Consider the following 27,311-nt stretch of genomic DNA (forward strand, 5'->3'; position numbering starts at 1 on the left):
GACGTAAATGCTGCTTCCGCTCTTCTTCAGTATCGGCTTCACGCCACCGTATCATAGCCTCGGCCTTTCTACGTCGACGGTCTTCGCCCTCGCCTCTTGTGGAAGGAACTGCGTCTGTCTAATTTATCGCACCGCCATGCAACGTTCGGAGCGCGTCAAGACGCATTCGAACGTTGGCTGGCGCGTCCAAGTCCCAGCGTGTTCTTGCGTTTGTAAGCGGTCGCATAAAGCAGGTCACGGGCTGTACGTGCATGGTCACGTGCTCTTGTGTTTTGACTGTTTCACACCTGGATGAAAGTTGTTGAATTCGACGATTTCCAAACCACAGCGCGAGGGGCTAGCATTTTTACACGAAGAGAAAATTTATGCTTCTGCGCACACGTTAGCCAGTGTTTTTGGTTACTGGGCGCGGCCCAGTCTTCAATGATCACTGCATGGTGTCCTTTCAAATAGGGAGGTACAGTCGGTGCATACTCCACCCCCGATGAGAGCTGTGGAAGACGAATAATTGTCTGCTCTCAGATTAATCTTTCAATGTGCTGTATCTATATACCTTCTTGAGAGACACATGGTTCCGCTGTGATCTCTAAGTTTTTCAAAAGTGGAACATGTTTAAACAGGAGACAAAACCTTTGGCTATTGAGGCGTCAGCAAAAATTGCGTTCCTGAAGAGACATCACTATAGTGAGCTCGGGCGTACTTTAACTGAGCTTCATGAGCTATAGAGAATCAATTCACGTGCTTATGGCGACGAAATAAATAATGTAAAAGCAGAGCTTCAACATTTTGCAACCGAAAGATATTAGGGGGCCTTGATAAGGTCTAGATCCCATAGGCACGTGAGAAGCCATCTCGTCGGGCCCTGTGTGATAAGGCAGACTACTCTTGCGAAGGAAATATGCAAGGGACATCGCGGCATAAACTTTAGTGCCCTTCAGTGCCTAGGGGTTCCTCTGCACCAGGTTCGCAACAGTGGAGCGTACTGGGATTCACAAATCATGTTTATGAGGCGCCAAGCCCAGGTTTGGATGGGTCGGGAACTATCAGCGTTCGCTCAGGCACAAGTCTGTAGCATCTTCTTGTTTGCAAAGCTTGCCTACGTCCTGCAGTTAAGTTCTGCATTGTGCGAGGTAGAAGATGCAGATAATTCACAGAATATTCTCAACCTTCATGTGGCGCTCTCAATGGGAGCCCATGAGTCGTGACACCCTGTTCTTCCTGTAGAGTCGGAGGATGATGAGAACTTTATTTAGAAATGGCGACTAGGAGACCGGTTCTCGTGGGCGGGGTTCTCAGTCCAGGACTCCGATAGCTTCTACTATCCTCAGGGCCTGGGCGGCTGATCTGGCAGGCTAGAGCTGGGTAGAGCAGCTTCCCATGATGAGGCGATACCTTTCTTCTCATGGCTGCTTTATTGCTGCTGCCCAGTGTGGCTCGTTTGACGTCTGACAGCTCCGCTGCTGAAGGCACCACGGAAATCGAGCACATCTTTATTTATTATGAGACGGGGTTCACAGTAAAGTGGTGACGACAGCAGCATCGTTATTACATCGCTGGCCAGTTCCGGAGCGCCCTCAGGTGCAGCCAGGGAGCAGCGCAGTCCGTCGCCCGACGCGCCCATGGGCGGTATCGTTGCCGAAAGCTCTGCTCGCTCGCTGATTGGTTCAGCAGTTTGCGACTCGCAGTCGCAAGGCTGGAAAGCCGAGCAGCGTGCGACTAGCCTGCAACTGTCGCTTTTCGACCGAAACGGTCGTCGGTCGCACAACCTCTGCGACTCGCAACTATGAGTGGGCCCTTACTGCGTCTTACTTTCAAAACTTTCGTTTCCTCAAAAGCTATTTTCACTTTTTCTCATTGCATGTGCATCTCGACGAGGAGTGCGCTCCGGTAGTCTATGTACAAAACAGTTCAGAGATTGTTCAAAGCAAGTAGGTGTTGATTGTAAAACATTTTATTCGCCGGGAAGAGATAGCCCTCGACGACTTTGTCAGCCCACTCCACCGCCAAAACTTGCGTTCAGGGGTCAGAGCTAGCCAGCACGGTCTCCCACCGCTCGAGAGAAGGAGCTGTAACTAGATCACCCGGAGGTGGCTCTATTTTGCAGTCCCACAGGATGTGATCGTAGGTAGCACGTTGGCCACAGTGTTTGCAGTTTGGGTTGTAAAGATCTGGATAAATGTGCACGAGGAGTGATGGAGTGCGTATCGATCTCGTCTGTAGACGACGCCACGTAACCTCTTGTTCTTTAGTAAGTCTTTTGTCTGGAGGGGGGAAAATTCTCCTCTCTAATTTAAAATGATTGGTGAGATCATGATATGTGATCATTGAGTCCTTCGTGAAATTCAGGGAGCCAGACTCATCCACTGCCCGGTCGACGAAACCTCGGGCTTTATTGTGGGCTGCCTCGTTCCCCGGATTCCCCGAATGGGCTGGGACCCATATCAATTCGGAATAATTTGGTGAGAATTTGGTTGCGTTAAGGATTCTAAGGGAGGTGATTGTAATTCGCCCTTTAGCGAAATTATTGATACCCATTTTGGAATCGCTGAGGATGATGCTCCCTTGGGTATGTGCTAGGGCGAGGGCTATAGCCGCCTCTTCTGCCGTTTCAGAGGATTTCGTTTGGTTCACACTTGTATCTCATTCATTTATTCCCGCTCTTACCTCTCGCTCCCATCGTACGGCGATACGGCGTCACAGCTACCGGCCAGTTTTGCCGGCGAACGGCAGCGCGTCGAAGGCATGTCGAAGGCATGAAAAGTTTTAAGCCTTGAAAACTTTTACAAGTTTATATTTTGTAGGGATAAAAATTGAATGTTATTTTTACGGGAATTAGTTTCCTGAACAAAGAATGTACAGCCATTGTCCGCAAGGGCGCGCTCGAAGTTACGGAGTTGACAAATAAGGCAGCTGCCGGTGGCGTTGCAACTACGAATGATCGGACCGATCGGACCATGGATCGAACTGAAACTTTCGCGTATGTGATCGTCAACAATATTCCCAAGTCGTATCGCTCGGCGGACCTACGCAACTTCTTCTCCGAGTTCACAGAAACATCAGGCTTTGACTGTTTCCACTTCAGACACAGACCCGAAGTCCAGCAAAGGAAGGTACCGACGACGGATGCTCACACCGCTGCTAACACGGACCCATCTCGCAAGGATGACAGCAGTTCCTCTTCGACGCGTAAAACGACGACCTGCTGCGTTGTGCGCCTGCTAGCCGACCGCGTGAACGAGCTTTTTCGAATGTACGACAAGAAGCACTGGATCGGGCGTGACGGACAGTCGCTGCCGACGAGATGTTTCATCAGGAAAGTCCGTGTGCGAAGCAGTGAAGAACCCCAGACGCCCTCGTACCTTACGCGAGGCGAGCAAAAGGCACTCAGAGCTGAGGAGGGTGCCGTGTTGACCGAGTCTGACTTGAAGACGCTCATTGAGCTTCGTCCGCCGGCAGTGATGCCGAATGGAAACGTAGGCACGCCGACGAAAGTGTTCCTCGGCCTGATTCAAGCCTGCAAGTTCCCGCCGTGCCTGATCAAGAAACTCGGACTCGTTTTTCCACGATCGAGATCGCGTGGTTTGTACGGAAGTGTGCCTTTCAATTACGGAGATACTGCGCGTGGCGTGAAAGGCTGTGAAGTCTATGCGAAGGGTGGTGGCGAACGCGCAGATGAGCCTCTAGTCCGAACTGCAACTGGCGCTGTGATATCCGGTGTTGCTCCCAAGACGTGTTCGAAAACTGACGCTGCCGTTTCGCGAGACATTGAAGGAGAGCGGCACTCTGCCGACACACACGAGGACAAAGAAGAGAGCGTAAGTACAGCAGAATTTTTGTGCCATTTACAAACAACAGTGTAATAGCTTGCATCTGCTCACAGTATTTCACTATTTGGTTGTTAGTTAGCGTGGTCATAATTAATTTCGGATGCCCTCAATTTCCTGGCCTTGGTCAGATGGATGAAAGGGGATGGAAGTGTTTAGCCATGACAAATTGCCTTTGCTTACTCTGGGCTGTTTCACTTCACTAGTAAGGTCAGAAAAATAACCTTGCTGCCTCTTGTTAAGTAACTCCATACACGCAACAACGAATTGAGAATGAATTGTTTAAATGGAAAAAAATCATCTTGATGTAGGTTTTGGAAATTGGCAGCTAGGTTGATACTTTCGTAAGACCACTCGTTAGGAAGCCTTAGCTTGTATTAGCTGTCAAAGGAGGTCAGACCTCATCGAAGGTTTCTGAACTTTCAGGACGATGAAGAGTGTGAGGAGTGGGATCGTCATGAAGCTTTGCACAATGATGTGACGTCTCAAGAACGAACACGGGAGCGACTTTTCGAAGAAGAGCTCGAAGTCCAGTGGGAGAAAGGTGGATCAGGGCTGGTCTTCTATACTGATGCCCAATTCTGGGACGAAGTGGAAGGCGATTTTGATGCCAAGACGTCAGACGACTGGGATGTTGACATGAGCATCTACTATAATCCTGGTACGTATGCTTTGAAAGTGTTTTACTGATCATCTGCAACTTTTAAGGCATTTACGACAAGCTCTGATGCCCTTGTCTCATCCCTTACCGCAGTGCACGAAGCGACTCAAAACCTTTTTTCTTTTTTTTTCGCACGTTTCCTAAACGAGAGTGCAGCAGTCCACTGAGCTAAGATGAAGTGCACATGATTTGTGGTTTTCCTCATTTGTATTTACATAGTTTAGGAGAAATCTTTGAGTTTACCTTGTGCCCGATTTACCAGAGCCCACTCCATAAAGATTTGCCCCAGTATATAGAGCATGCCTTCAGGGTGTGGCTTTTCTTATTTGTTTTCATTTTTGCATGAGAATAGCCCTGCATATTTGCAACTAGGCACGATATTGCGAACTGAAGTCATACCATGACTAGCTCTGTTTGGGCCTGAGCAAACGAGAGAAAGGAAATGAGGGGCTCGTTATGACATACGAAGGAATCGAAGATTCACCGAAATCATGGCGCATAGGCGAACGTTTTGGTGTTTTCTAAAATTATTTTTATTTGTTGTGTTGGTCAATGGGACATTAATAGTGTAATTATTTTATTGTCCAAAGATAGTTGTTGAGAACATAAAAGAAAAAACAACCACATGAAGCCGGTGGGATCCAAACCCACCTCCTCAAAATTTTGCTTTTGGTGCTTTACCAGCTTAGCTATGGCAGCGGTTGTCCAATCTTATGCTGTCGGGGGTATTTATGTTGCATCTTATCGAGCCGTGAGAGTGTTCACTAGTGTCACCCTCGTCCATAGTGGCGGACGTAGTAGGTCCTGTATTACTGAGAGCGTCACATGGAACGTGATCAAATGGTGAGGAACAGCGGTTTCCTTCATCTATTATGGGGCGACTGCTGCCTTAGGTTCTAAGGTTTCTACTGAGATGTTGCCACCAAATTTTGGTTTGGTTCTATGCTGGAATGGTTGCCTGGGCTTGTTGGTTCTTCAAAATCAGAAACTGCTGTGCACATGATCACAGACACCATCAACGCTGACTTCCAAATATCTGATTTATTGGAAAGCATGTAATATACCTTAGACTGGCATAAATGCTACAAGCAAAACAAAAGTGGCCTTATCATTGCCATGGCTGTCAGCCGTTAAAAACAAGCTGCGTGGTTATGAGTGGTTCAGAGGTGAAATTTATTTTAAAGTGTGTGCAGTAGACAGAAAACTTATGCAATGATCACAATTACTAGTGATTGTGAACTTATGCACCGACAGCTGATATCTGTCCGAAATTCTGTGCTGTGTGTACTGAGGGGCTCAGCCATAATCTTCACAAAAGCATCCCAGATGCTTGCTAATGATTTTATCTACATACATTGTATTTGTGTTTCTATAGCCTGTCAAATTCAGTGGTTGTGTTGCCCATTTCTCTTCTTTCTGTGTCCTTCTGTGCTGTGATCAGGGGCAGGTCCAAGACGGAAAGAGAATGGGGGGGGGGTGGCTAGCATGAAACTTGACATAGGAGACCATGCTGAGCCACTGCGGTGGCTTAGTGGTTATGGTGCTCGTCTGCTGACCTGAAAGACGCGGGTTTGATCCTGGCAGCGGCGGTTGATTTCGATGGAGGCAAAATTCTAGAGACCCGTGTACTGTGCAATTTTGGTGCACGTTAAAGAACCCCAGGTGGTTGAAATTTCAAGAGCCCTTCCCTCAGGCATCCCTCATAGCCAGAGTCACTTTGGGACGTTAAGCCCCTCTAAACCACACCGAAACCATGCAGAACCTTGGTTTTGCTTAAAAAAAAAAAGTCCTAGAAATACATGCTTCAAATTGGACTGCCCCCTCCAAGAGTGACCCATATGTCAGCTCCTTGCTGTGGTCGCTGTTCTGTACCAAATCGCTGGTGCACCAAACCTTTTCCCAAGTAAAGTGGAGCATCAGTGGGTCTGCCAATTTTAGCTGTACAGAAGTACACTAATGAAAGTACCTATTTTGAAAAATAAAGCGTCTGGGGATGTTATTGTGAGGTCATGTCTGGAAAAAGACTATAGACTAGTTAGAACGTATGAAACATAGATTAATTCTCACATAGACCTGTGCTTTTGTCCTGCTATATTTGCCTTGCACCTTTGATGGTGCATGACAAATGTAGTCAGAAATTGCCTTACTTTGTCACACTTGGTACAAAGTGTTTCATCCAGGTTCATTCTCTTCTTGAGGTTATGCGAGTGTTTTGTTGGAATCTTGTTATATTTTTATTTGTCAGTGCTTGAGTTTTGTGTCAAACTGCAGTAGAGCTTAGTTTGTGGTGATTTTGGGGTATATTTTACAATCAGCAATTTAGAACGTGATAGAGAACTGTTCCGCTTAGCTCAGATTTAAGTCCAGAAGTACTAGCATTTATTGGTGCTTTCTCTGCACGGGTATTTCTGCAGGAGAAACATGCTAAAGCAGAAAGGTTATGTATCATTGCTCACTCATGGTTTGTAGGTCTGTTCCCCTTAGGAGAAAACAAGGTCATTTTTGTTCTTAGGGCTATGATTTGAAGAGAGCTATTTTGATAACTCTGTCACATTCTAAATGTCAGTCATTGTTTGTAATTAAGCTATTGTGACAGAAACTCTCACCTTATCTGTCAAACTTGCTTTCAGAATCTGGCGACAAGGATGCTCGAGACTATATGTCCATGCTGCACTACAAGAGGCTGAGGGAAACCGGTGAAGAGATGGATGATGAGAACAGGCTGGCAACCTTTGAGAAGCACACAAAGGCAAGTGCAGTTTGTTCATTTCAATTCTTCCATTGCTAAATTACCTGTGTCAAGTGCAGTATGTTACTGCATGCCAATTTGGCTACCTTATGTGTCAAGAATGAAGTGTTTTGAGACCACGGATTGCAAGTTCAAGGAGTGAGCTTGTTGAAATCGAAGCTAACAGTGCAATTAAACTTGGTCTGTCTATACTCGAGGCGTCGTAGTTGAAAAAAAGTGGTTTGAAAGTGGCGGTTCGAACTGAAGACCTGCAGGACTAGGAGCTTGGTGTGTTTGCCAGATCGGCGAGCAAAACTTTTACGAACCACAAATGTAGCGAATAAAAAACAGTGGAAATATTCCTACTTGTTCTGCAAACATATTGCCTTTTGCCATCATACTGCCTGCACCAAGCACATTTCCTTCATTTGGAATTCGTTTGGATTCAGTGATCAAGGTTTAAAAACGTTTGTGGTAGCCTATTAGACACGTTAAAAATTTGGAACCAACTTTTCAAGTTGCTTTTTTATTGAGTGAGCGATTGGACACAATGAAAATGCTGGAAGCCACCTTCAGAAATTGTTTGGTCGGGCTGCAAAGTGTTTTATAGATTCTTTTAGAAACAATTTGCTGAAAGTGTGTTCAACTTTGTTGCATGCAAATTTCTTTCATCATTTACTTCTTGTGGTTAGGGCTTTGGAAGCCGTATCCTGAAAGAGCAAGGCTGGAGTGAAGGTGAAGGTGTTGGCCGCACGAAGGAGGGCATAGCCGTCCCCATTGATGACGCCGGACAGCACCCCTGGGACAGGTCCGGATTTGGGTAAGCAGGATTTTCATTTTTTTCTTACAATATCTTTTAAATAAATTGCCCATGAACTTGTTCTGTCAGTGAATGTAACTACAATTTTTTTTTTTTTGTGAATGTGCATTTTGTGTCACTAAGATAGGGTTCATCTACAGGGGATGTGCAGCTTCAAGAAAAATGTAAAAAAAAAAAGGGAGGGAGACCAGCAACCAGACATATTTTTGCATTGAGCTTCTTGTTGCAAGAGTGGCATTCGATGGAGAATGAAAACAAGTTACGATGGAAACTAGCTTTCCTCTTAAAGGTGCACTGAAGAGGAATCTGAACTTGTCTTTTTGCCGATTGAACTCGATCTACACGTTCCTAGCATTCTTAGAAACTGCGACTTATTGCCCTGTATGGCCGATTTCCCAAATTAAATCGAATTAACGTCCGGCTCCCGCCCTTTTTTTTTAATTCTCCCTTGTACGGTGGGCGGAGTCGACCAACGCGTAGAGTGCCTTTCACCCAGTCCCGTGGCGGCTTGCCGCTCTGCCATCGGCGGAGTAATACGTAGTAGTCCGTAGTAGCAAATAGTCCGCGCGTATTTTTATTTCTGCGGGCTTATTTTGCGGCTATATTATCTGCGAATGAAACTATTTATTCATGGAAACCTAAAAAACAAAATAAAGCAAAAGCAAAGCCTCCACGGAGCTGGCTGAAAGGAACTTCACGCGTTGGTCCACTCCGCCCATCGTACGAGGGAGAATTAAAAAAAAAAGGGCGGGAGCCGGACGTTAATTCACTTTAATTAGGGAAATCGGCCATACAGGGCAATAAGTTGCAGTTCCTAAGAATGCTAGGAACGTGCAGATCGAGTTCCCGCGGCAAAAAGACAAGTTCAGAATCCTCTTCAGTGCACCTTTAAAAAGGAATGAAATCGCAGTCTAAAATCATACTTTCAGCTTATTACCTGCACTCTCTATATCAAATTAGTATTTACTTTTTGGCTGTGGGAGTTTTGTGTCGAGACATTACCTCACATTCCTACTGTTGTATTTGTCTTCCAGCTACAGAGGCAAGAAGCTGGCACGGACCTTTGAAAAAAGGAAGCGTAAGCGCCGCCGAGGCGAAGCTTTCATCTCCACAATTTACGACCGACCGCAGGAGACAGACCCACCCGATCCTATGCTGCGCTCGCATGACACTACTTACCTGCACTTTCGCAAATCATTTGTGAAGGAAAAGGAGCTTCAGTGAACTGTTTGTATTTGCAGGAAGCACAATTTTGTATATCGTGTGTACATAAAAACTTCACATTTTATGCATTTGACATTGCTGTTGTGCATCCATGGGATGAACTTTATGTATCTTGAGCAGCGTAGCTGAAACGTTGTTTGCTAATAACGTTATCGTAGTGAAATTTTCATTGGAAGTCCGCGTAGCTGTAGGGCAGTTTACCAATATCCCTCAAGAGAAAAGTATACATTTGTATCTTACCGGTACTCACCTATGGGGCAGAAACATGGAGGCTAACAAAGAGGGTTCAGCTTAAGTTAAGGACAACGCAGTGAGCTATAGAAATAAAAATGGTTGGTGTAACGTTAAGAGATCGGAAGCGGGTGGAGTGGGTGAGGAAACAAACCCGAGTTAATGACATCCTAGTCGAAATCAAAAGGAAGAAATGGGCTTGGGCAGGGCATGTCATGCGAAGGCAAGATGACCACTGGTCCTTAAGGGTAATGGAGTGGATTCCAAGAGAAGGCAAACGTAGCAGGGGGCGGCAGAAAGTTAGGAGGGCGGATGAGATTAAGAAGTTTGCGGGGATACGGTGGCCGCAGCTGGCAAAGGACAGGGTTAATTGGAGTGACATGGGAGAGACCTGTGCCCTGTAGTGGGTGTAGTCAGGCTGATGATGACGATGATGGTCAGTGGTGGTGGACATGGCAAGTAGGCATAAAACTGACACCTTGGTATGGAGGCATATTTTGATTGAAGCTTGATAGATAATTTAGTTGACTGACGGACAAAAATATTTTAAGGGGCTAAAAGAGCCTACTATAGACGCAGTTCCCAAGCATTTAATTTCTTCAGTATAGCCGAACAGTGAGGCCTTTTTTTAATTGCCTCCTCATTTCTTCAGCACAAAAAGCTGTTTTTTTTAGCTATAAGCTTGCATCTATCAAAAAAGTGCATTGTGTACTGTGCTAAAGTGGTTGAACTTGTCACAGCTTGATGCAGGATATTTACATAATCCCAGGCAGTCTAAATCAATCTAGAGCCCTCCACTACGGCATGCCTCATAGCATATGTGTCACTTCACGATTTTAAACCCCACAATTCACAATTAAATTCACATTTGAGCAACTGAATTTGTATTCCACATCAAAGAGGTTGAACTCTTCAAGCGTGATGCCCGGACATTTGCATGCAACTACTGGGTTAGCTGCATGCGACACCACCACTGCAGGATTTTTTTGCCACTTTCATGCTCCTTGTGCTTTTTTCTCTATTATACATGCACTGGTCTAAAGAAAATGCTTGAAGACATGAAGCATCTTATGTTATCATGCTCTGAGCATTATTTTTCAGAAACGCTTTGCAAGGTGCAGCTGTGTCACTGAATTTTCCGTGTCTCAGAATCGTCATTACTTGTGCGGGAAAAATCTAATCTATTGTTAATTGCCATGATAACTTTGCCACTTTCATGCTCCTTGTGCTTTTTTTCTCTATTATACATGCACTGGTCTAAAGAAAATGCTTGAAGACATGAAGCATCTTATGTTATCATGTTCTGAGCGTTATTTTTCAGAAACGCTTTGCAAGGTGCAGCTGTGTCACTGAATTTTCCGTGTCTCAGAATCGTCATTACTTGTGCATAAAAATCTAATCTATGGTTAATTGCCATGATAACTTTGCCACTTTCATGCTCCTTGTACTTTTTTTCTCTATTATACATGCACTGGTCTAAAGAAAATGCTTGAAGACATGAAGCATCTTATGTTATCATGCTCTGAGCATTATTTTTCAGAAACGCTTTGCAAGGTGCAGCTGTGTCACTGAATTTTCCGTGTCTCAGAATCGTCATTACTTGTGCGGGAAAAATCTAATCTGTGGTTAATTGCCATAACTTTGCCACTTTCATGCTCCTTGTGCCTTTTTTCTCTATTATACATGCACTGGTCTAAAGAAAATGCTTGAAGACATGAAGCATCTTATGTTATCATGTTCCGAGCGTTATTTTTCAGAAACGCTTTGCAAGGTGCAGCTGTGTCACTGAATTTTCCGTGTCTCAGAATCGTCATTACTTGTGCATAAAAATCTAATCTATGGTTAATTGCCATGATAACGTGACAGTTCTGCTCTTTTCCTTCCCAACCATGCCCTCTAGCTTGTAAAAGCTGCACGCCTAATATCATTGAAAGGTAGTCAGTTGACCTGCACCAGTTTTACATGAGGATTGCTAGGATGCAAACAGGCTGGGTAAGTGAGACACACTGCAGACAAGCAGCCTGCTTGAGACTAAAAGAAAACGTTTTTTTTTCCCCGTTTTTTTTATTTTTGTAAATAAAAAATTAAACTTTCATCTTTCCAGTTTTGACAGCAAATCATGCCTATAGCGACGGTGGGAAACATGGGAGCCAAACTGCAATGCTGAAACACCCATGAGGCATCAAGTGCAGCGAGGGGACGCGCTTTTTTCCAGTTTGGTATCTATACATACACAGTGATGCACGTTGAGGGAGGGCGAAACATACACAGCCAACGACAAGGACATGTGCTCTCCTCCTGCAAGTCCCCCAGGACACATTCCTTGGTCTGTGGTGCGCAGTGTCCAGGACAGTGTGTGGTATCTGGAAAACATGGGTACACAACGACATGTCCCCTTCTCCATCAAGTCCACAGGACACAGTCCTCATCATGTTGTGCGCAGTGTCAAGGAGTGTACACTATCCGGCAAACACAGGAAACAAAAGAACATGCCCTGTTCTTCTGCATGTACCCCAGGACACAGTCCTCCATTAGTGGTGTAGAGTGTCCAGGAGTATACAATGTCCGGTAAACATGGGATACACTCGGACATGCCCTCCTTTCCTGTATATCCCCCAGGACACAGTCCTTGATCAGTGGTGTGCAGTGTCCAGGAGTGTATGAGTGTATGGTGTCCAGCAAACATGAGATACACAAGGACATGCCCTCTTCTTCTTCATGTCCATCAGGACGCAGTCCTGATCAGTGGTGTACAATGTCCATGAGAGTATGGTGTCCAGCAAACATGGGATATACCAGAACATTTCCTCTTCCTGCAAGTACCCCAGGACACAGTCCTCCTCATGTGCGTAGTGCCCATGAGTGTTCTATATCCAGCGAACACGAGATACACCGGGACATGTCCTCTTTTCCTGCAAATCCCCCAGGACACAGTACAGTGGTGCACAGTGTCAAGAGTGTATACAGCGGTGTGTGGCAAACTTGGGATACAGATGCATGGCTGCTTCTGAGGGGAGCAGCAGGCTAAGAAGCCAGCAGTGTGTATACAACATTGACAGTGTTGCTCTCGAGTAGCAACCTAGGACAGCTGCAACAATTTTGATCCAACAACAGTGAAATATCTCCAGCACTAAACAGTGCACACTGAACGTTCAAGGCTGAAACTTTCCTTTCCCACCGAAAGGACAGGTGACGTATGTTTCGGGGAAAAAGAGAAACAACGTACCTCGGCAGACAAAGTAGGAGTATAATAGCTCTGCAGGCATGATAGGGAAATCTTATAATTCGGTGTCATTTGAAGCACCAGTTGTTTCTGCACTGCTGTAACCCTTTAAACGGCTGCTTTGCTTCATACTTAGTCGGCTAGCACAGTAACTACATCGTCAGTTGTGACATAGGAAAGTTACCTTGACATAGGCGTACATTAACCATTGACTAATTTTCTTGAAAATTCGTTTTCAAACTTGGCAGCAAGGATACTACATAAATGTGCACATTCGCCCCTTCTGTTTATTCGTAATTTTTGTGTTTTCAAGTTAAATCTCAATTTTCGCTTCACGGAAAATTAGGGTCCTGCTGGGCTCACTCTGTGATGCAAAATATGAACAGCTGCTTTGAAGGCAAACATTATGCTATGCACGGTGAGCAAGGATGGCCATCCGGTGTTATCAAACCCGTGCAGTGAATGTAATACTTGGCAAGCTGAGTACAAGGCAGTTCATGTTTGGCATGTGTGACAGGGCTGGGATACCCTATGCAGCTGATCATATTACAAACACTGTGCTTAAATAAAGGATGAGCAGTAAAAAGAAAACAAGTACAAAGGACAGCAGGTGTGAGCACAACAGTGACGTGCACCAACACAGAAACATATCCGTCAGCGACGAGGAACACGAGCGCTGAAAAATATTTCGCGAACAAATGGTAAACTTTGTGTCCATAAGTCCTTGGTTCTTGACAGTGTGAGCCTAAGTGTGTCGTATGCCACTGGCTTCAGGTTTTGCATCCTGTGAGCTACTAATTGTTAGAGGCACAGGCAGTCCAACTGAGAGCAGCTTTTGGTGAACATAAACATATCGTCCATCATAAAACTATACGAACAAAGTTGCAAAAATAATATAGTCAAACATATATAAAGAAGGAAAGCTATTCGAGGTTGATGTAAATGAAAGTTCTCTTGTACTGATCATGAGAAGAGTAAAACAGTATGGTAAATAAATGCCTTGCCTAAAAACATAACAACCTTGTGGCATGGTTGAGTAGAGACAGCACAGTAGTATGGCATGTTCAGGCCCAAAGTCTGCACATAATGAAAACTTGCCTGTACTTGTTAGGCTCGCCAAGTTCTCCTTGGACTAGAGGAATGGGCACTTCAAATATTTGTTCATGTCTACCCCGTAAGCCACCATGGTATGCTACACCAAACCGCATTGTGCAAGACAACTGACAAAGACGACCAACAGGCTTTGCTCACTCTAACAAATTGACAAGTGACAACTTTCATGCTAACATCTAAGTGTAGCACGCAGAACAAAGAAAGATACCTTGTGAGGAAGCCAGCCTGAAAACCTAGCTCTGCTGCTTCCCACCTCCATCCATGATCGGCCGACGGGGCCTAAACCAACACTGAGGACATTCAAATGTCCTCTTTCATTCAACTGCAGCTCTCCCAACCATGGAAAACACAATGAAGGTTCAAGACACGCAACTGTCAAGGCATCTGTACTGAAAAGCGCGCAGCCATTTACATGCTCGTGCAGCCACAGTGTCGATCGGCTTGTGCTCCTACCAGCGTGCTAGTACAAGTACAGGCTACCAGCGGAGGCTACACTGCACCATACTGGTGAAGCACCATGAAGATTTGTGTGCACTAATTTTCTGCCTGGTGCTAGTTGTGCCACACTATTAGTGCCATACCGTACCGTAATCTAGTCTGGTGTCACGTAGGACCAGTGTGCTATGTTACTTTGCATACCACTTACCCAGTAGGTCACCACATTCTGTTTGTAAACATGACAGTGAGTACCAGGCAGCTTTCAATAACTATCCCCACAAAGATATCCATCTGCAACATTTGAAACTGGTATAAATTACAGGTAAAATACTGAATAGAGCTTGAAACACAGGCACAACATGCCCACAACAAAAGGGAACACACATATACATTCTCTTTCATTTTCTAAGCAATTATCTTTATACTTCTAACATACTTTACAAGACAACCCCCTGTTGTGGGACTACCATTCAAAACCATATATTGTTGACGCACAGTCATCAAGTCTAGCAGTTTACTGACAGCACTTTAGCCAGCTCTGGTGGCAGTAATGCAGACTCCTTTTAGTAATGAAGACTCAATACAATACCGGCCACAACTTAATATGAATTGCAGAACAGTGGCTGTGTTATAAACTCTGGTTCCCTTTACCTATGAAGCCATGTGTACAAGGCCATTGTTAGGAACATTAGCACACCAGCTTTGACAGTGTTCACTTGTATAAAAAGCATAAGAGCTAAACACAAACACAACCTCAAATCTTCAAACACCTGTAGAGTCAAGGTTTAAATGCTATGTGCTAAAACATAAATCTGCTTTTGAACTGCTTTTGCGATCTGCTAGATGCTAAAATAGAGAATGTGTGATCTATTTTTGAACTCATCTATCAAGCTACAGACACTATCATTAGCTGCTTTTGTTCCATACAGCAGCCTCTGAGAGAACTCTGCCAAACTGAATGCAGGTATCGTAAAATGCCAGTTCAGGTGTCTGTATGAAAGATGTTATGACAGCACTCGAAAATCCTTTAGAAAAAAAAAAGTAACAGCTTACATCTGAACACATCTTTTCTTCTTGAGCGTCAGGAGAAAAAAAAAAAAAGGAAAAAGAAACACAAACAAACAAACTGAAAACAAATTGTTACAATACTGACAGGGTGCATAAACTGGTAAACAAAGTGCAGCACATTGTTTTTGTAATAGTGAGCAGAATCAACTAAAAGAAATCACATCTGCTATAACAGCCATGCTATTCTTGAACATGTCTGCCACTGCAGTAATGACATTACAAAGCACCACTTGCATTCTCGCACCACAAGAAAGGAAAAACCCATCAAAATCGTGAACACCACAGTATTCAACAAATAAAAAACTTGGAATAAAGAAAATAAAGTAATCCTAAAGCAGCAACTTAGCAGCGCAATGAATAAACGAGATTACAAGAAAAATTAATACAGTAGTAAATACAGGTAGTTATTAATCTCCATTGCATGAATTAAAAAGTTAACGAATGTTCGCACAGTAAGAGCATACTTACTTCACAACACAACATTTCTAGTAGACCCATAGATAAAAATAACAGGCTGATTAAATGGGTGACTAGTGAATTCCCAACTGGCAGTAGCTGGTTTCTGCAGGTCTCAAGAGGCTCTTCTAACTGATGACGAATAGGAATGGGCAAATAAACGTGTAAAACAAGCAGGTCCCAGCAGAATACATTCACCTTGAACACACTAGCCAATAAGAAAAAATGTCTCATTCTACAACAACGCAGTATATCTTTTGACAGTGTACAAAGAGCACAACGGAAGGGAAGAAATTCATAATGCCTCTTAAATAATGCAAGTTGCTCTTGAATGATTCACGCAACATGACTCGGGCCACTCATAAATCATACTGACAATAAAGTCATCTAAAACTAGTAAAATAAAGTGATCTCAGCCGCAGTAACAAATAAACAGGAAGGAACAAACTCTCAGTACTGCACAAAATCTTGTGGTCTTGCAGGATTGCACAGATGGCATGCCGTGATTCGAGACACCGCAAAATAATCATGGCAGTAAGAATACAAGCAAAACCTTTGTGTCCTAGATGGAAGGACATACCAGTACCATACAAAATTGTTCGCATAAACGCCCACATTGGGAAAGAGAAGAACGGCACGCATAAGTTAAATTCACAACCTTGGAAAGAGTGTGAGCTGTAGAAAAAAAAAAGAAAAAAGGTGGCATAATGCAGAGTTTTGGCAACACATGGTATACAACACACACAAACAAAACTTAAGGAATGCAACAAGGAAGCAAATGAATCTCTTCAGAGACGTCGGCTTTTATGGCAAGCTAAGAGGAACCTCCGCGAGCTAAGTTGAACACAAAAAGCCACTGTCAAGATGGTCTACACAACCCGTTATAGTGACATCCCTATCTTACCCAGAAGGATAGGGTGGCCCAAATGTGTGGTAGGAGCATACTCTATTGCATCTTGCTAAAGTTAGCCACATTTGCACAAAATAAAATAAAATACGGCTTTGATTCAGCTTTTGCTAGCTTGCACAACACATTTGCTTGAGCCCGCATGGTTCAACACTCTTGCGATGAAAGGCAAGCAGTCGCTAGTAAAATGCAACATTAACAAAGAAATAATATTGGCCCTTGAACATCTTTCCAGCACTATCGAGGGCAAGATGTTGGCTTTTAATTGTATTGATCCTTTATCAGTTTCTAAATTGGTGATAACTATCTTAAGAGGCAAGGCAGCTTCTTTGGAATGCTTGAAAAGAGGCTGTATTTGAAAACAAAGTAGGTGATCTGCTGCCTGATAAGAACTGGTTCTTTTGAATCAATAGCCCCACCAAACAAAAAAAAACAAAGAAAGAAAAGAACAAAATGAAAACAATTAACACAGTCAGCAGCTACTTGCAGCATAAAGGCTTTTTACAACAGCCGGATACAGAAGAGAAGCTTGCGAATCAAATGTTAGGAAGACAGCACTTACGTTGACATTAAATCTGTATTAAATTATTGTGTTGGCTTTGGTATTGTGCCCTTACAACAGCCAGTTCAGTCCGAGACACATAGCGCAATTAACTGTCAGTATCATGAAGTCGTGATACAGTTGGCCCAATTTTAAAGTATCCCTTACAATGCAGACTTAAAGCCCATATTATGCTGCAACAATAGATGCTGGGAATGATATATAAAGGCCATTTCTGAGAATTCAAGAGCAATGTAACTAGCAAAATGATGGTGACTAGGTTTCTTGTACATTAGAGCATTGGTGTGCATCTTAGTCTGCCAGCAAGACGACATAAAACAAGGGTCATGAGGCACCTCCAACAGAAGTGTCTCTTCCCTCCGTCTCGCTTCCATATTAAATGGCTTCCAAACAAATAACAATGTCTGACGTAAAGAAAGGGGGGGAGGGGGGGGGGGTTATAATGAATACCTTGAAAGATAAAATGCCATTTTTTTTTATCCTGTGACCACTACATAAGTGCACACTGGCCGCATAAATATATGAGTGAGCTGCAAGCTTTCACGGGATCCAACTAACTTAAGCCTTGTAGATTATCAGTCATCCATTAGTGCTCGTAGCCCCTGGTCATGTCACCAGTAACCTTGCGCCGCACTAGGCCATCCTATCAATGGTACTTCACATGGTTTATTTATTAACCTTGTCTCTTGCTTATTGAAGTCCCTCTTCTTCAGAGGGGTGCAGCACGCTACCTTATGCTATCTTTCCCAGTGAACAACTCAAACCAAGGTGTGCAAATGCCTGGTAGTGACAAACAACAGACAGGCCTTCCATGACAGGCAGCAGCCAGCAACATGCAAAGAAACTTCTCGTTATATCTCACACTTCCACCTAAACATGTATACTCTGCTTTACCAGTGTTTTCAACACTTCAGCGCGTTACATGAATCCAACCAAAATGTACCGCTTTCAACGCGCACATCCCTCAACATAAGAAAATCACTCTCAAGAGGTCAACAACCATGCTCACAAACCAACCATGTTTTCATTATGTAAGCCACACCGGGGAAGGGCTGGGATGAGAGACGAGTGGTGTGACCCGAGCACCTTCCCACACTAAAGTTTGTGCCAACCCACACCGGCAACGACGAACAAGGATCACTTTAGCTTTGAACTGTTAGTTTATCGCTCCTGCTGGAGGCACGAAGCAGGGCACTAGCAGCACGAATTGTTGTTTGTGGCACCTGGCCATCCAAGTCGAGATGGTCGTTTCACAACCTACGGCGACAACGAAGACAGGGTCCCTCCTTTTTGTTTGTTCTTTCCCCGCTTAAAAGGTGCGCTACACAAACACTTGCCTGGGATACGACGCAGGCAATGGTGTCCCTGAACTCCACAAACAAATGATGACAATGCCCACCGCCACCGAAACAGGTTGAGCCATGGAGAGAAACGCGAGAGGAACTGAAGCATTTGCAGTGCAGCAGCAAGGATGACATCGTCAGGCATGGCATGAACTGCACCTCAGCTCCCCGACCTCGCGTTTCAACTGGATCACACACCTAACTTGAAATCTCGATGATGGTCTGCGGTTGCCCAAACATTCATACTTCTTGTGACTTCTCAAACAACAACTAACAAACACAAGATGCAGGAACAAACCGCCATCACTGCAGATGACAAAGCTTCCTTCACTGAAGTCACAGTGTGGTGCAACTGTCACACACCAGACTGCACTCTTGTGTCCTTTACAGCTCCACGCATGAACAAAGCTCCTAGCTAAAGCCACAGCACCGATGGTGCTGCAAAGCCCAACTGCTAGTACGGTTTCTCCACAGAAGCAACTCTTTCTCCTTCCACCTTGGCTATCAAGGAAACTTGCTTAAGCCATGCTCTCCATTTCAGTGACCCTGTTGAAGAAAGCTGCTTGACGTGCCAATTTCTTGCAAGGCATGCATGTTCCCAGCACTGTGAAAACCAGCACACGGGTCTTTCCAACTGACATCCAACTCTGGTGCCCAGCTTTGCATGCAAGGCTTGGATCAGATGCAGTGCGTGGTGCAGGAACCAGTCCGCACAGCTGCTGCTTTGCAGTAATTGAAAAAGCAAACTCTTCCTTTCCAGCACGGGGGAAGATCTTGTAAAGGCGGTCGCAGGTCCTACAAGCATTGCTCATTCGGGATAGGCGAAAGAATGGTGCAGTGGCGGAAAGAACCCGGGGATGATAGTGACGATCTCTTGTACAAGTTGTCGTCCTCGCTTGAGGCATGCCCTCTAGGGCACCTCGATGGCGCGGTTCGGCTCCAAGCTACAAGGATGATGCAGTGATGCTGAGGTGATGGTGGCGGTTTCACTCCCTGTGGCGACGAAGCGCACTCACACCTTGCTGCTGCTGGAGCCACTCTTGAGAGCACCCGCCGAGGTGCAGGAAGGTCCTGGAGATGCCGGTGAGGCCGACAGTGGGTACGAGGTTGTTCGTTTGGCCGAGCGGCGCCGCCTCAAAGCTCCTGCAGGACCGGAGAGACCCTGGCCTGGCAGCCCAAAGCAGCCGCGTGAGAGAACCATGCGGGCATTGCCCTGGGCAGGCCGGCACAGCGGCATGCCAGGACTCTTCAGGTCCGTCAGGTGGAGTGCATAGCCTTCAGACAGCACCTGCAGTAGATGCAATCATAGAAATATGATCGTCCCTTGGGCATTCGTCTACCTATGTATACTTGTCTTGAAGGTTTTGTTACATAGAGTTACATAGAGAGGGAAAGCTGGCGGCGCTGCACTTCAGCCACCATGGACGCCCAAAGCATCATGGGGCGGTGAGCTACTTGTTGCGGCATAGTCGTAATTTTTTGGGGACATGGAGTGCACTACTAAGACATTTCATTCCGAAAACGCTGTTCGTGTGTGCGCAGACGACTTTCGCGCGAACGCAGTGGGCAAAACCCATAGTAGTGAAACCGCGACGACACACGACGCCAATAAAAGGTTTCACTTTTCCGAAATGCCATTAAAAAACCTCTTATAGTATTTAAGCAACAACATCTTTTTTGAAAACATATTTACTTTTAAAAGTGCGCCTGTTAATTGCAAAATATTAGTTTTTATAGTGTTCACTACTTGGCCAATAGGAGAGCGAGTCGTCTATTATTTTGGGCAAACTTTTCACTTAAATGCTATTCTGCTCGTTTGTTGCAATCATTAGACAAAATATTGAATGTTAGGACGTTTGTAGTTATCAAACAGCTTTATTTTTCTATTATTTTTATGGCCAAAAGTTGCAGTTCCGCAACAAGTAGCTCACCGCCCCATGATGCTTTGAGCACCCATGGTGGCTGAAGTGGCCTCGAGGGGTCGCCATGCAAACTCCCATAGACGGGTTGTCAGCTTTCCCTCTAGGTAATAGTAAGAAACTCTATGTTTTGTTACGTGAGACAGAGAGAAAATTTTAATGGCGGTCATGTTAAGACCCTAGGGATGTACTAGTCGACATGAGACACCAAGGCCACACACACCAGGCACTGAGAAGGACGGGGCTAGGGGTAGTAGGGAGTGGATTTACTCAGAGTGATTTCTTCGACAGATTACCACAGTGCTATGGAACGTAGACACAAGAAGAAGACACGCAAGGCTTGTGTCTGTGTTCCATAGCGCTGTGGTAATCTGTCGACTAGCCCAGACGCAAATCCTCATTCAAAGTGTGAAATCACTCAAAGAGTGAATAAGTGAGTGGGTGATCAAGCTTTTTACGAACAAGACATTCTTAGTCTAGGACGCAGTTGGAGGGCTACTTGGGCAGTTGCAGAGAAGCTACAGATCGAATATGTAACACCCTCCATTAATGCCGAGGCACAAGCTCCAGAGCAAGAACACAATTTGCACACAGACGAACCTCCACATGTCTAGAGGTTGCTCACTAAAACAAGGAAGCTAGGCGAAGTGCTGCAGCTTTCATTGTATACTCGGTGATGGGCGAGCACCACAGCCTGGAAAAGGTTCCTCCAGTCTTTTCGACATGCACCTTGTCCAGACACATTTGGTCAAGTGATTACACAAATTATACGCCTAAAGAAAGCATGTACAGGACATAATTAGTATGTTAACCCTTTGCAGTCCTGATAGCCCTAATTTATGATAAATTTTTTGACAGTGCTATGGTGCCTCTATCTGGAATGTATCAAATAAAAAACATTATTTTTATAGAAAGGCTGCTAGCAACAAAACTAGTGCATACAAGTGTGATGAGATCCCATTATGGAAAACAAAGTTTGCCACTGGTTCAAGGTTTCCGTAGAATTAAAGGAATGGTGACATCTCATCGTTTTTATGAAAGTCGGGCTATGTTTAACTATAATGTCTGTTCTCTGCGTCCTTGTTTCCTAATACAGCTTACTAAAATGAGAAACTAATGTTTGCCCTAATTGCATGCAGTACACTTTTCTTTATTTTTTTTTCCTCCTGAAGGCTGCCAATCCTTTTAAAAACCTATATAATTCATGGCTAGGCAGGCTGTGGCAAAAATAAAAAAAAAGAGTTCAAACCACACTGTGTTTCAAGATGATACCAGCACCTCTTGAAGCACAAGTGTCTTGCTGGACATACGACTTGTTTTAACTGCGGCTTTCATTAGTTACTGAACATGCTAAAGAGCAGATGTTGAGCGATTAAGAACATTTTTTTTTGCAAGGCTAACCACAGTGCTCAATATTCTAATGCAGTCAAACTTGATTAATGTGTACTCATTTAAGCGGTAGTTCGGCATAGGACATAGTCACATGAAATCCCCACCTCAGTTTTCACTAAACCTCACGCATTTGGTGCTGCTCATAATGTAGAGGCTTATTGCAAAGACCTCACATTTCCTTTTCCGAAATCCAATTATTTTGCTGTTCTGCAGACACAAGCAGTGTAAAATAATTTTGAAGTACCTAGGCTTTGCCACAGTAGCAAAGCAAGCAATGTCGATGTGAAAGCAAAGTAGTTTTTAGTGAAATGCAGGGAAAAAGCCTTACCGTGGCTTGGGAATGTTGCTTCTTGGAAACTTTTCCGACAATAAATATCTGTTCCTTCGTCAATCCCAGAGCAGAGTAGACAGCAATGTCCTTGGCAGAGCCATAGGCAGCGTGATAGACAATCTCCGCCTGAAAAGGATCAAGGAATAGCGGCTGCTCCAGTCAAACTTGTTGCAGGTTACACGGTACTAACAATGCAATTTGTAATAGTGACATGCAACATTTTTTTCCAACTATAACTCCGCAGTGTAATGTCAAAGAAAAGGTGAAGGGGATTGTGGTGTGAACGTTTCAGTCTCTTGATTTCAACAACATGCAGTCCCAAACATGGTTCGTGATGGTTAAAGGGGCCCAGAAACACAATCTTAGTTAACTGTTTTGCCTGTTGATTGCATACAGTGAGTTATAATGGTGCTATTAGCGTCGGTAATACTGCGTACATTCCGTTTTTTAATATTTTAATGTCCTCCCAAAAACAACTTCATGGCTCTGATGGTGTCGCCACACAGTGGCGGGTTTTGAGCAGCGGATATGACATCACCTGGCGCGAGCTTGATGACCGGACAAACAGTAAATATACCACAAATTGTGTGAATAAATAGAGACACATTTTGTCACCTGTCTGCGTTTTATATTAGATCAACAAAAACAACTTGCTTGTCTTAGATAAAAGCTCTGCAAAGCAAGTAAAATAAAAATACACCACCAGGGGCGCTCTGGCATAGAAATAACGCTGCCAGTCTCAGCAAAAACGAGTTACAGAGAGCAGGCAACCATGGAGTGCAAACTTCCGCGACGTGCTCTGGCAGGCTGTTTTGATTGGTTGCGCCAGGTGCCGTCATTGGGAGAGCAAAATAGGAGTGGGAAGCCCCACCAAAATCGAGTTGAGGGCAGCGTTTTGTTTGCTTGTATTTTGAAATTTCTTCACTGAATAACTCCCGTTCCTGTGCATCGATTCCTGTAATTCTTTTTAAGTCAGAATCTGTGTGACATAAAGAACCCACCTGAAGTATAGCTGGTATTCCCCCAGGCAGTGTTTCGCAGCCCATTTAAGAGGTGGCCTAGTTGGTGATTTGAATTTTGAAATTAGAAAAAATAAGAATTGTCAACTAGCGCACATTCCTGCTTTAATCGTAGCCCTTTCTGTTGTGCACGATCTGGTGTTTCATGTGTACTTTTGAGTGAATCCCTCTGTATTACACAAAACCCAGCAATCTTCCTGTGTGCTTCTCCTTTGTGCTGCCCATTCATTACACTGGTGCACTGTTCTAAAAGTGTTGTTAAATCCCTACCGCAATGGAATACAGTGCTGGGCATATAGCTAGTAGCTGCAGCAGCTGCAAGGATTGCTGCATTAGTTACCCAATGCACCCCTTGATCCTTCATAATGCAAGTGGCAACTTCATTTTTGATGTTTGGATGTTCAGTGAACCTTAGCAGAGCAGCAGCAATCTTGAATGAGAATGTGACAAATTGACAAAACAGCAGAGGTAGCAGTGTAAGGTGCATCTCAAACAGCTAAAATTTTTTGAAGAAAGAGCAATGTGATAGCATGTTGCTTATGCACATTGCTGTACTATACCACCATCACATAACGTTGCAAAAAACAAAAAAATTATGACTTGAAGGACAGGGTGTTCGAGGTTGTTACAGGGGTCACATTCTTGACTGACCACTTTCGGCAATGATTTTACTTTCATGTCTGACAGTAGAACGTACACAGTGATTCGTGGCTGTGAGTTCATTGTTGCGGAATTTGGCTTTTTGGGTATCACAAAAGTGCAGGTATGATTCCTTGCCGCAGTGGCCAGAAATCATACCTGGAATCGTACCAGAAATCATAATCACAGTGGCAACCTCACTAAGTGTGAACTCAGAGTTCGGCTACGTAGTCCATTTTTACCCACAAGCATTCTTGGTCGTCGATGTAAGTTGGTGCCCGTATGCAGCACAGTTCAGGGGATCGCAGTCCATGAATGGTATGTAGTAAGTCTACGATATTCTGCTCTGCTTGAATGAAGGGAAAGTGTTCTTACACACAATTCGCAGAGTCTGATCCTTCAACCTTGTTAGAAATGATTTGCAAGTAAAAGGAGACCGGTCGTTAATCTCATTGCATCTCTGGCATTTGCATTCAGTAACGTTGCTGCCATTCAGCGATCAATGAGAAAATTATGCTCATACACCAGCATGCCCTCTGGCAATGGTAGTGCGGCAAAACTACTCCACCGGTGCACACCAAAAGTGAAAAACTTCTCTTTGGAGGTGACGGCCATTCCAGACTGTGGAGGGTATGCTCACGTGTGTCTGCAGGTGGCGCAGGTAACTGGCCTTGTGCCTGAGTGGCTCAGTGGTGAGGCCCTCGGCAAAGGAGACGAGGCCGTGAGGGAAGTTGTGCTGGGCCAGCCAGGAGACCACCCGCTGCTGCTGCATGTCCGGTCGGCCCGTGATGTAGATGATCAGGTAGCCCAGCTCCTGCCAGTGCCTGCCACATGACGCAACATGATGCAACATAATGCAACATGATGCAACATAATGCAGCATGATGCAACAGAACAATGAGCATGCGAGCCATGAGGAAAGGTAACGGGAGCTAACCATCTCACTCTGCTTTCACTAACAGTAAGTCTGAGACAGCAGGTTTAAAACAGGAGTTCCCAAACTGGGCAGTGAAGACCCTCTAAGCTCCTTGGGGACATTTCTGGGGTCCTTGAGGCCCTGGTTCATCACTGAAGAACCGGAGAAATTTGAAGGTGAAGCTCTCACATGCTCTGAAAAACAGCCTGCTCAGAGGGCTATGAAAAGCGTCTATAGCCTAAGTGTAAGAATATCCATTTCAAGCCTCTGGCTGGGTAGAAATGATTAGGTAGTCAAGTTTTGCTAAGTCAGCTTATCTGACATGATGACATGATTATTTTCATTGATTTGCTTTTTGGTTCACATGTGACTTAGTTTATTGGCTCAGTTTAGATGAAACATGTGAATCGAAACGTGCCGTAAACAGATATGATTAAATCTGCATTCCTGACTTGATTAGTAAAAACAACTCTATCAGTTTCTTTCATCCAGCCAAGAGAAAACTACTTCTTGCTTCCTAACACTTGTTCTGAATGTATCAAGAATTCTAAGACACTACGTCCCTGCAAGTGTACTTGTTGTAACTCCAGTTTAAATCCCAGAGAGCCTTGAATAGATGTAGCAGCAGCCAAACTGGCAGCCATGCTGACCTGTATGTGTTCAGCCTACTACACATGGGGCTTACCTGACGACATCAACTGCTCCAGCCCGCACTTTGGGATCTCGGCCGGAGACTGAGACGCTGGCCGTAAATGAGCCGTCGATGCTGAACACCACACATTCGGTCTTCGGTGGCACAATCACCAGGAAGAAGTCAATGGCTGTGTGATCACCCCTGCACAGTCAATGTGGATGGATATGGGTTAGCTATCATGCAAGTCACCTTAACATAGCAGCCCTGACACACCTGTCGACCTTTTGTGTTTCTTTTTTCTTTCAATCCGTTAAAGGCCGATTCACACGACGGTCCGTTCGTCCGCGGACCGCGCACTACGTGTTCATGCGTCACCACATTGAGAGGCGTGCTGGATGGATGATTGGATGGCGGCCGACAGCGCGCCCCTCAATGTGCTGACGCATGAACACGTAGTGCGCGGGCCGCGGGCGAACGGACCGTCGTGTGAATCGGCCTTAAAGGGAGAAGATGCGGGTCTTGGGATGGTAAGAGAACGCAAAAATTCAAATTTTATAAATAATCGTTAAATGTACCATGAAGTACCTATCTACAAAATTTCAAGGTCTCATTCGACCTTCAACTAGTAAAAACTCAATATGTTTGACACCTCTGAAGCACTGAAATGACGAGTTCGGAGTAAAATGCAGCAGAATTTTGCACTCGTTGCTTCCCACAACCGTGCCGCTGATGGCCGCCATCTCAGTCTTGCATGAAAGCTGATGCTCTTCTCTACATCCTCATATTACTCACTATTGTGAAATCCTCTTGGAATGTACACATTGCAGCATTTTCTGAGGCCTCTACTGCGGGCTTTGAATGGCTGGTGTGTGCAATTAAAATCCGATTTTTGCAACTCCGTGTTTTTTGCCAACATGACTAGCCTTACAGAAGTTTTTGTTATGTTTTTATGGTGCAATTTCAATTATACCATTGAATTCAGAAAGAACTGAGCTATCGAGCTTTGCTATTTTTTCTATGACTGAGTCGAACATGTCAAATTTTTTTAACAGTAATGTCACCTAATTATATTTTATAATTGTGGTGCTTCGACATAACTGAACATTTCTATATGTGTATCTCCATAACAATATAAATCACATAGCTCTGCGCATGGCAGTTCTTTGGCTACAGCTCCAATTTAGTAGGAACCGAAAAATATTGAGGGAAAGTGTCTTAACGACCTGCAAGAAATTACCTAATTAGGCTTCAGTTATTTTCTAACAATATGAGAACTAATTGAGATATACTGAAACTTATTATATTTTGAAAATGGGAGGAAGAAATAGATATACAGTCTAGTCCGGTTATAACGAAGTCGGCGGGAATCGGAAATCACTTCGCTATATCCGCTATTTCGTAATATGCGGACTACGAAAAAAAAAATGCAAACATCGGCATACCGATTTATTGCCGCTGAAAGAAGTCGTCCAGCGTCCCCTGAACACGTTTCGCGAGTGCGGACTTCAGGATTGCGGCTTCCATACCATCCAACTGCGAACCAAAGATCTGGTCGAACTCCGGACTCCCGAGGTATATCCGTAGCGTGTCAACAGCTGCGATGGCCGCTGCGGAGGTGACCGGCTTAGGGGCACAACTAGCATCGTCGCATTCGCTGTCGAAGGCTCGACATTGCAGAGAAATGGAGTCAGTTCCGAGAAAGGGGACAGCTAAGTAGGTCCGCTGAGGCGAAGCGGTCACGAAATATAAAAAGAAGCGGAACAAGACAGGAAACCGTGATGGCGTCAATGCGAGCAGAAAACAAGTGACAATGGCATCACGCGCAATGTCAGTAGCGTTCGCCGTGCTCCCAACCTGGAACAG

The 27,311-nt window shown here is 44.6% G+C and overlaps 2 protein-coding genes across 3 annotated transcripts in view; one reads left to right on the plus strand and one right to left on the minus strand.

The window, feature by feature from the left end:
* Positions 1-2,831: 2,831 nt before the first annotated feature.
* Positions 2,832-9,328, plus strand: LOC149363810 (G patch domain-containing protein 3-like; the record flags this gene model as incomplete). Its single annotated transcript, XM_089568606.1, has 5 exons — positions 2,832-3,815; positions 4,251-4,485; positions 7,116-7,234; positions 7,906-8,033; positions 9,068-9,328. Coding segments are annotated over 5 exons (1,656 nt in total), but the record flags the coding sequence as incomplete, so codon positions are not given.
* A 5,398-nt stretch (positions 9,329-14,726) lies between these two features.
* Positions 14,727-27,311, minus strand: part of rdgB (retinal degeneration B) — a 48,270-nt gene continuing 35,685 nt past the window's right edge. For both annotated transcript variants that reach the window (XM_089573747.1, XM_089573745.1), the window contains 4 exons: positions 25,500-25,649; positions 24,539-24,722; positions 22,238-22,366; positions 14,727-19,886 (listed from right to left, as the gene is read on the minus strand). In XM_089573747.1, coding sequence (XP_089429873.1) covers positions 19,611-19,886; positions 22,238-22,366; positions 24,539-24,722; positions 25,500-25,649 — 739 coding nt within the window. In that variant the 3' untranslated portion in view covers positions 14,727-19,610. The remainder of the gene's footprint in view (positions 19,887-22,237; positions 22,367-24,538; positions 24,723-25,499; positions 25,650-27,311) is intronic.

The sequence above is a fragment of the Amblyomma mixtum genome, chromosome 2, assembly GCF_055824585.1.
Source record: "Amblyomma mixtum isolate Tamu chromosome 2, ASM5582458v1, whole genome shotgun sequence".
Lineage (NCBI taxonomy): Eukaryota > Metazoa > Arthropoda > Arachnida > Ixodida > Ixodidae > Amblyomma > Amblyomma mixtum.